This window comes from Parasteatoda tepidariorum, chromosome 8, assembly GCF_043381705.1.
Source record: "Parasteatoda tepidariorum isolate YZ-2023 chromosome 8, CAS_Ptep_4.0, whole genome shotgun sequence".
Lineage (NCBI taxonomy): Eukaryota > Metazoa > Arthropoda > Arachnida > Araneae > Theridiidae > Parasteatoda > Parasteatoda tepidariorum.
The window spans coordinates 72,812,477-72,822,905 of record NC_092211.1 but is presented as its reverse complement, the minus strand read 5'-3'; the positions used below and the strand labels follow the sequence as shown (position 1 = coordinate 72,822,905).

General features: G+C 25.4%; 2 protein-coding genes across 4 annotated transcripts in view; one reads left to right on the top strand and one right to left on the bottom strand.

Moving 5' to 3' along the window:
- The first annotated feature begins 45 nt into the window (after window positions 1-45).
- On the top strand, window positions 46-4,698 carry LOC107456252 (vacuolar protein sorting 51). The gene has a single exon (XM_016074074.3). The coding sequence runs from the start codon at window positions 168-170 to the stop codon at window positions 2,496-2,498; it is 2,331 nt and encodes a 776-aa protein (XP_015929560.1). The 5' UTR covers window positions 46-167; the 3' UTR covers window positions 2,499-4,698.
- A 1,982-nt stretch (window positions 4,699-6,680) lies between these two features.
- Window positions 6,681-10,429, bottom strand: part of LOC107439654 (endoplasmic reticulum-Golgi intermediate compartment protein 2) — a 17,753-nt gene continuing 14,004 nt past the window's right edge. For all 3 annotated transcript variants that reach the window (XM_043040980.2, XM_043040979.2, XM_071184220.1), the window contains 3 exons: window positions 9,655-9,752; window positions 7,713-7,875; window positions 6,681-6,931 (listed from right to left, as the gene is read on the bottom strand). In XM_043040980.2, coding sequence (XP_042896914.1) covers window positions 6,771-6,931; window positions 7,713-7,875; window positions 9,655-9,752 — 422 coding nt within the window. In that variant the 3' untranslated portion in view covers window positions 6,681-6,770. The remainder of the gene's footprint in view (window positions 6,932-7,712; window positions 7,876-9,654; window positions 9,753-10,429) is intronic.

Here is a 10,429-nt window from a genome sequence, read left to right as displayed (position 1 = left end):
AAATGATTTAGAGGCGTAAGCAAGCCAACTTAATTTCAGAAGTTAAATTTTTGTAAACAAACGTCAGCGATAGTGAGCAGCTTCCATAGACATTAAGGTAGTCTCTGGCAGCTTCTGAAGTTTTTTGATAATATGCTATAAAATTAATTATCTTTAAACGATATAAGATGGAAGAAGATCAAAGAAGCAGAAATAGAGGTTTACTGAAACAATATTATGGCTTTAATGATGATAATAAAGAGGGATTTGATCCTTATAATATAAATGCTCCTGAGTTTAATCCTGATCTATATCTCCACAAATTGCTGAAAGAATGTAGTTTAAGCAGTTTGATGCAAAAAGAGAATCAAATTTTTCGCCAAATTCAGTCTTTGGATAGTGAAATGCAAACTCTAGTTTATGAAAACTACAATAAATTCATTAGTGCAACAGATACCATCAGAAAGATGAAGAATGATTTTAAAAAAATGGAAGAAGAAATGGATGGTTTATCATCAAATATGGAAGTTATTACGGAGTTCAGTGGTAATATTTCAAGTACTTTGCAGGGACGAAGACAGCAAATAACGAAATTGTCAGGTATTCATTCCTTGCTGAAAAAATTGCAGTTTTTGTTTGAGTTACCTCCTGGCCTAAAGATGTGTATTGAAAATGGAGCTTATGCGCAGGCTGTCAGGTATTATTTAAAAGCTCAAAAAGTACTTTTGCAATATAGTCATATGCCATCGTTTTATGGAATTCAGAAAGACTGTGACATACTTGTTAATGAATTGAAAATAAAGTTAAGAGAGCAGTTTAAATTTAAAGATGCTTCTTCAAAACAATTAGCTGAATGTGTTGATTTGCTTTTGCAGCTGAATGAACCCACTGAAATATTGTGTGATGAGTTTATTAAGCATGCTAAAGAAAAACTAGATTGTGACCTGATGGAATTAAAACATAGACTAGAGAAGCAAACTACTGAATCAGACAATAAGAATACTAGTGGTGAAAAACACGAATCAGATGAAAGAAGTATGGATATATTAGAATTTATTGATTTCAGCTACAATAATTTCGTTTGCAATGTTTCATTAGTTGTTGCATCATATTGGGACTTGTTTCTAGGTAACTATTCTGCTAACATCGAGAATAAAAATACATTGAAACATTCAATACCTCTTGATAAATTAGAAATATTTGTGAAAGACTTAATGAATCAGTATTTTAACTTTATTGAAATCAGATTTTCTCAAGAAAATACTTGCATAGACAGTGCTATACTTGTGAGAGCGTTAGATAGATTTTATAGAAGAGTTCAAGCAATGAACAGGCTTCTTCCTCGTATTGACTTTACAATACAGGGGATTAAAATTGTTAAAAACGTTGCTAAAAATCGTTGCAACTATTATTTAATGAAGTTGAAGGATTGTTTCTCAGCAGCTATGACCAACATGAGGCAAAGCATAGTTGCTCCAAACAATGCAGGGCACGACAATACACTTACGTTTACCGATATTCTGAATAAATTTGAAATGCAAATAGCCTCTGCTATCAAAACAGCCGAATCAGATCTACAGCTATTCATTTCACCAGATGTATCATTTACAATGAAAATTCGTTTCAAAGAAGAATTTAGTTGCAATTATGTTCGAGAGGGTGTTGTTGTGGCATTTTTAAAACATATAAATAAGACATGTGAAGAGTTTTGTGACAGCAATGAGAGAAGTACTGCTCCAGCTCAATTACTGTTATTGCTGTCTCGATTTTGCCTTAATTCTGAACAGTCGTCCATTAGCGATTTCATTTCTTCCATAGATAGCACTTTTTCCATTCTAACTCAAGATGTTACAACAAACATAAATGATTTGTCTGCTGATACTAAAGAAGTTGCTCAAAAGCTTTTAAACCACTTTGTAAAGGTACAGGGTTTGAATATATCTCAAATGTTGCGTAAAAGCGTTGAGACCCGTGACTGGTTAAATGCTATTGAGCCAAGAAACGTAAGAGCTGTTATGAAAAGAGTGGTGGAAGATGTTACATCAATTGATACAGAAGTTGGGCAGTTATACGAAGAAGGGATTCGCCACGAAAGGAGCAGTGATTCTAGTCGAAGAACATATCCGAGCGTTGGAAGATCTCTAAGATCTAAATATAATGCATATGCTCCAAGTACTGTTGATAATAGTTTGATGAGTAACATACAAAAATTGTTTTCCGAAAAAATTGAAATTTTCAGTACCGTTGAATTCTCTAAGGTTTCTATCATGACTGGTATAATTAAAATTAGTTTAAAAACATTTCTTGAATGTGTGAGATTGAGAACCTTCAGCAAATTCGGTTTGCAACAAGTTCAAGTCGATATTCATTATTTACAACTGTATTTATGGCACTTTGTGGCTGATGAAAATTTAGTGCATGTCTTGTTAGATGAGATATTAAGCAGTACAATCAATCGATGTTTAGATCCTGTATTAATGGAACCTAGTGTGGTTGAAGTTATCTGTGAAAGAGGTTAATTAATTCAATAAATTTTATTTATATTGTAAGTGAGAAAAATATTTAATATAATTTTATATTTGATACAATTTATTATCAAAATATTTATTCCAGTGTTAGAAAATTCACAAGATCTAGATAGAATGCAAGCACTATAAATAATAGTTTAATGTATAGCACACAAAAAGTGTTTTTTTCTTTAAAAATAAATAAATAAATATTAAGTATGGTTGAATTCTCTCAAGTTTCTATCATGAAGGGTATAATAAGAGTTAGTTTAAAAATATTTGTTGAATGTGTGAGATTAAGATAGACCTGAAAATAAAATTTCCACTCGTGGCAAGTCAACAAAATAAAGTGGCGACTTAAATTAAGTAAACAACCAGTAACTTTTTACCATATTTTTTTTTAAAAATTGTTTAATGATAAAAGTGCATTCTGCAGAGTACATTCCAGAAAGATTCTAATAAACAGAATTTTTATTAAAATGTCCAATGTCTTCATTCTAAGTTTTGATCCTTCCACATCCATCAATTTGTGATAAAAAGATTCAGATGAAAGGAGAGTTCTTTACCAATTCGCACACTTCAAATACATTAAGTGTATTTTGCCTCCCCCATTATAATAAGTTTTATAAATTCAATAATTTTAGCTTAATTTTGTCACATATTTATCTTATTTTTATTGACAGATCAACTTTTTATGGTGTAGATTATTTCGAATATGATTTTTTTTAAAAAAAATATAATTTATTCCAAGCAAAAAAAAAGTTTGCCAAATGTGGCTAGTCAGTGAAAGAGACGTATCGATATTGGTCACAGATTATTTAGATTTGAGGAAAAGGTGGTTACTAAGTTATAAAATTAGAGCCTACCAGCTACTTATTAAAAATTTTAATTTTCAGGTCTAGATTGAGAATCATCGGAAAATTTGGTTGCTAGTTTGAGTTGATATTCATTGTTTACAGTTGTATTTATGGGTCTTCGTTATTGGTGAAAATTTACTGCAAGTGTTGTTAAATGAATTATTAGTACAATCAAAAGGTATCTAGATCCTGTCTTAATGAAACCTAATATTGAAGTTATTTGTAAACAAGATAATTTATATTTAATATAATAAATTGATATTTAATATATGTTTAAATACTATTTAACAATGTTCATAAATTTTATGGTTGTATGATTTTTTATATTGGATGCAAATAAAAATTTTATAGTTTTTTGTAAAACATGTATTCATTTTCGTTATATTTAAAAATGTTTTTGGGTAGATAAAGTATAATATTTATATACTTTCTATATTTGCCAGAAATTATATGATATATAATTATAAAATTTAATGAAGGCAAGATATATATTAAATATTTTTAAATCCAAAATTATATTGAAAAATTGCATAACTTTATATTAAAAACCCAGTTATATTTCTGAAAAATAATAGCAAAATTTTAAGTCAGGATATAATATCTATCAATCTGTTTAAAAAATCATGCAAAATTATATTACGATGTTGTACCTATTATGTATATTTGTAAAATTTGACCAAAGAGTTTTTTCTTAATGGGTTGATTAGATTAAAAAGAACTAGGAAACAAGTTTGGTTTTTATCTAATTCAGGTTGATTATTTGTAAAATTGAAAAATATAGGTTTTTCAATTAGGCTTACAATTTCAATTTAAAACATTAATGGTTTAAAGGAGACATTTGTAACTAATTAAGTGAATGTAAGGTTTTACATGATGCTATTTTGGGTATAAGTTGGGAGCCTAGCTTACAATTGTAAAATCAACCTCTTTCAGTATGAATTTTTTTTCAAATTATTGTCTTTTAATAAGATTTATGTTAACGATACATAGGATGTCTATTTAAAATTGCATTGAATATGCTTCTGATCATTTGTAATTTAGAGATAAAAATATTTTGTATTTTTCATAAAATTTTATTATGTTTGACATTGTTGAAAAAATTGTTTGAATTATATTTTTTAAAGAAATTATTTTTTTTATTAAAATGTATATAAATTATACAGTTTTGATTATTTAATAATCTAAATATTAATTGACATTCTGAAAGCTATTAAAATATTTTGTCTATTGTCTCCCATTATTCTTTGTTATTTTGATTGCCATACTTGGAGAAATAAAAATGGGAATAAAAATCATATTTTACAATGTGCTTGTAACTTATGTGTGAAATAAATCATTAGTAAAAAAATTAAAAATTTTACTTTATTTAGTTATACACATGATCAAAATATATTTTTAAAGTGGAGCTAACAAAAAAATTTTTTTTAAAAGAAACTAATTTTTCTTGGTATAATCTTAATTACGGATGAAAAATAAATACAGGGTATTTGCTACATTTTAGATTTTCAATTTTATGACTTTCCATGACTAATTCCAAGAATTTTTCATGATTTAACGAAGTTACTATTTTCCCCGACAAAAACACGACAATAGATTTAAAAAAGCATTATAATAACATTCATTAAAATGATAGGTATAATCAACACTTGTTATACTCTGCATCTTCATATTTATAGATTTTAAATGTAAAGAAAGAGTTGAAGCATTAAAATAGCTGAAAAAAATACAAAAGCAAATATTTCTTTCTGCAGAATTACATTCTAAAGATACTTTTCTTGTTCATCGGAGGATAGGAAAGAAATACTCCTGATTTTTCTGTTCTCATTTCGGAATTAAAAAAAATTCGAGAATGATCAACTGGCTTCTTTCAGCTAGAATTTTAAATTGATAAAATAAAAAAAATAATAATAAAAATTCTTAAATCACAGAAGTTTAAAAGATAATTCGCTGTAGAAATTATGTTTTTTCTTTCTTTTTTTGAAAGAACACCATAATTTTAAAAGAACACGATAAAAACATTTTATATTTAATCAAATATGACTGAGTGGGTATTTTGTTACAAATTCAGATATTCGGAACACCATGAAATGGGGGAGGGGGTAAATTCCATTTTAAAAATTAGATTTTTCGGCAACCTAAATCCATGATTTTTTTAAAAAAATAGTTCAAATCATGACATTTCATGACAAATTTTGTACAATACCGAAATCTATGGCTTTCCAGGTGCTCGAATACCCTGTAAATAATACACACATTTTTGATATATATTTTTTATTTTCTATATACTTTGAACTAAAATATCTGGTAAATAAAATTAAAAATGGCAGTCTTGACAAATCCTTGAATTTCTACATAATTTGCAGAAAATTTTAACATTATTGTAGCAGCATTAATACAGAGATGTATTGTAGCAGCATTAATACTGATGATTGTATGTTTCTTTTAAAAATATTTTTAACATAACAGCAACTTGAACAAAAAAATTACTCAAAGCTCAAGTTTTAAAACTTATTTAACCGAAAATTGTAAATAAAAAGTTCTACAGGCAAAGGAAAGATAATTTGCTAAGAATAACTTAAGTGCATCTTATGAAAACTGAGATTCACGAATATGCAAAAAACTATTTTGTAACAAAAATATTTGGATGACAAAGGCTTATCCAGCCATAAAATACAATATTTTATTTTCATTTACTTGAGTTGAAATTTAATCTTTCAGAAAAATTTTCTTAAATGTATACACTGTTTAATTATAAAAATAGATATAGTTTTTTCTTGGAGAATTTTTATAGCAGCGTTAAAATGAAATATCTATTTGAATTAACAATAACCAGACATGCACAAGAGTTTAACAGTTATTTTATCTATGCATATTTTTTCAATTTTCGAGAGCAATATCAAGGTTACTTGTTATGACAATTTTAAATGTAAGAATTACAAGACTATTTAAGAGGTTATTTCTTTATTATTATAATTACAAAGTGGAAGGAGGAAAATAGTTAAATGAGTAAAAATGGTAGAGTAAGTTTACTGGTAAGAGTGTGGTTTTTTAAAAATTACAAGACCTCATTTTTTTATTAATTGGTTTATTGTGTGACCTAGTAGCAGTACCTAAAATGTTCATAAGTTAAAAGAATACTATATATTATTTAATAAAAACTAAATTGCTGTGCCATGTAATAATATTTTAAGCATACAATTTAATACTAAAAGAACAGATTTATTATATTGTAAACTCTTTTTTTTTCTTCTTTTTTTAATGCAAATTTGTTGACATTTTATAATGAATAATAAATTAAAATATCTATTAAAAAAACATAAATACATAACAAAAATCAGACTTTTTTAAAGAAAATATTTTATTTGTGCAAAAATTTCTATAAAAATAACCTATTTACATTAAATAATTTTAATTCAGATTACATAAATTATATATGAAATGCTTGATTTGTTTTTAACAAATTCTCATCATTTATTAAATTTATAACTGATAAATTTGTTGCTGGTATAGTCCTATGGGAATTTCTTGTCTGGTTTCTTTTACAACATACATAATCAACAATAGCAGTGAATAGAGCACTTACAATACCTTAAAAGAAATAAAGAAACGTTAATGCAATCTACATTTAGATAATGCAATTAATTGGAAGTGGATAATTAGACATAGGACAAAATATTAAAAAGTAGCTAAAAACAGTTGTGTTATAAATAGTGTTTATTAACAAAAAAAAAAAAAAAAAAAAAAAATTNAAAAAAAAAAAAAAAAAAAAAAAAAAAAAAAAAAAACTTACCAAAATATTTATTCATTAGTATTGATCCAAATTAAAGTAGTACTCAATTAACAGTTTAAAGATACTTTGAGTATTTTGTTAAGTCACAAATATGAATCTGGAGATAAAATTTATAAAATATTATATGTTAGCAATCAAATTTTATCTGTACTGTTAAAAAAAATTGGCTTTTTAAAATTCCATTTCTCAGGAACTATTCAACCAATTTCAGTTACATTTTGTGTTTTACCATTTAAAATTGCAATAATTAAACTGATGCAAAAACTAAATACCTTACAATTCAAAATTTTTTTTGACTATTATTAAATAAAATAAAACATAATAATCTATACAGAATAAATTCTACAATAATAATGATAAAAAAACAACAGTTTTTTAGATCAATTTATTCTAATGCTCATTGCATATTCAAGCATTATAAAAGACTTTTAAAAGTATTCTAATGCTTTATGACCTGAATATATAGAAATTGAAAAAGCAGTTTAAAGATTTTGTAGCTAACAAATTTAACAATTTAAAAACCACAAATTATTTCTGAAAATTCCTTTTAAAAAAAATGTATTTTTTAAAGAAGATTACCTGAAGTAGCAAATACTCCTCCAACAATACCACATAAACGAACAACAAATCTCCAAATGGAATGCTTTTCTATAGATACTTTGACTTTAACAAATGACATATCGTATTTAAAATAAATACCAGGTACTCCGTGACTTCCAGACTTGTGGTCTATTGGGCGAGCCTAAAATAAAAATTTAAATAAATATATTAGAAAATTAATAGTGTTCTCTTTGGTTGGTAAATAATATAGGATTGAAATAGCGAGAAACTTTTATTCTGCATAAATACATTATGTTAACTAAAATATTTAAAATTAAAATTTATTAATATTTTTCACAGTTTAAAAAAATCAAACTTATTAATTACATAGAATATTATGATAATTGTAAACGAATGAGAGTAAAGAAAGAATAATAATAGAAAAAACATTATTGAAGACATTTTATTTTATCTGTTTTTAAAAAAACAGAAAAGGAAAAAAAATTTGAGTTACATTATTAGCACTCATAACGCAAACATCATTTAAAATTAAATGTCGGATGCTGGTAGAATTGAATACTGGTGACTTGCTTTTCCTCCTTTAAATCAAGCATAAGTTCTTTGTGAATTATCCTTAAAATGAAATATTCTAATCACTATTTCATTTAAAATAAAAAAGCTTAACTTTATTAACACTTGTATAGCAATTTAAAATAATTAAAAAGGTACAACTAAGTTATAATTAATAAATTTAAGTATTAATGTTCACAATAGGTTATTTATCACATAACAGATTAAAAATAATATAGGCTGAGGATGACACATGTAAGTTACATTTAAAATGATAAATGCATAAAGAACACTTTTAAAATCAAATAGTTTCAGCTAATAAAATATGATTGTAAATAAATATGCCAACATTAATTTCCATTTCTTATTTCCATGCATGAATTTTAATAATTCTAAAGATTTGTAATTTGAAACAACACTTATTATTGAAAAGGCTTCTTTATTTAAACATAAATTCATTTTTGATTTGTCAGATTGCCTGAGCTGAGTAAACATCTTTAAAAACAGTGGCCTATTTTATATAATTGATGATTGCTTTTTTACTGGCTGTGATTAATACCATAGTGCATTTATGAAAAACATAATGGGAAATGCCAGTTAAAAGCAAAAGGCCATAAGTCTCTTTTTTTTTTTTTGTTGTATAACATTAAATCAATATTTTAAAATTTTTAACCTTCGATATTAAAATTCTTTCATTTCTTCTTCTGAAAGATGAAATCAATTTTTTTCATTCTAAAGTTAATAGACTAATTAATAGGCAACTAGGAATTCTAATAACTGTCTCATGTTATCCTAATTATTCAACATATCTTGTCCAAATAACTTTATATTGATTTAAGGTCTATTCTAGGCACAATATAGTACGACGTAACTTTTTTTTCAAGTTTTAATAGAAAAATTTTAAAATATTAACAAGAAAATCAGATATTAAAAAAATTTAAATTAAATTTTTTAAATAAGATTTTGATAAGTGTTAAAAATCACAATTGATACCAATTCCTTTAACTTAAACAGGAACAATAACTAACAAAATAAAAATTTCAATCAATTTTTATTATAGATACTAAATACACGAGTACCAACTATCTATGCTCAAATTTTAAATGATAAAATAATTCTAAATAAAATAGGAAAAATTATTCTATAATAAATGATAAAAATAATTCTAAATTAAATAATAAAAAAAATTCTATGTTAAATTATAAAAATAATTCTTAATTAACTGAAAATTCACTCAAAGCTTGTTCTATTAACACAAACAAAACACAGCTTCCAAATTAAGCCTAAAATAATTTAAAAGCATAATTTAAAAAACAATATATATGAAGGGATAATTTATAATTATGTCACAATGATTATCACCTTTATTAATAAAGACATAGATAACCAAAATATGAGTGATTTTACTTACTTGTTCTGTCACAGAATATTGATAGGTGTTTTGCTTCTGATTATTATGAATTATTTCTGTGGGGACTATTTTTAAATAATACTGATATAAATGGAAATCTGAAAATAAAATAAACAATTCCAAAATGAATTCATAAATACATAATCAGTGGGAAAACATTTTATGAAATCATGCAAAACAATGTACTAGTATCTAAAATTTTATGATAAGATACTATTAATGGAGCAAGTTTTTGCTAGATATTGCTTATTAAATAAATTAATGCTACATTGTTTCAAAAACAGTGATTGATAAAATTTATATTATTTTCAAAAATATTTCCTGAATAACAAACTAAACAACTTTATATTGTTTTTGAAATAAAATATCAATATAAGAATAAACACGCATGTGGTATGAAATAGCAATCAAATGAATTTGTTATCAGCTGAACAATAGATTTCCAACTCACATGAACCCAAGCGCCACTATCCAGTTAATTGGTGGATCATAACTTAATCAGAACCCTATACCAGACATTTTTTTGGTTGAGGGAAGATTAAACATTTTTGAAAAAAGAAACAAAATAAAAACAAATATTGAATTACAAATTAAATAAGCTGGTTTGAATTCAAGTTGATTTTGAATCTACGCACTAAGTGCTCATATATTTAGAATTTATATGAAATCTTAAAAACTGCAAAAGTCAGATTTAAAAACTTAAATAAAAATGCTCAATGAGAAAATTGAGATTTGTCTGATAGTAAACACCAAAAAAAGGGTGTCTACCTTATAG

Coding starts and splice junctions, on each gene's coding strand:
- LOC107456252 (XM_016074074.3), top strand. CDS start 168: ATGGAAGAAGATCAAAGAAGCAGAAATAGAGGTTTACTGAAACAATAT.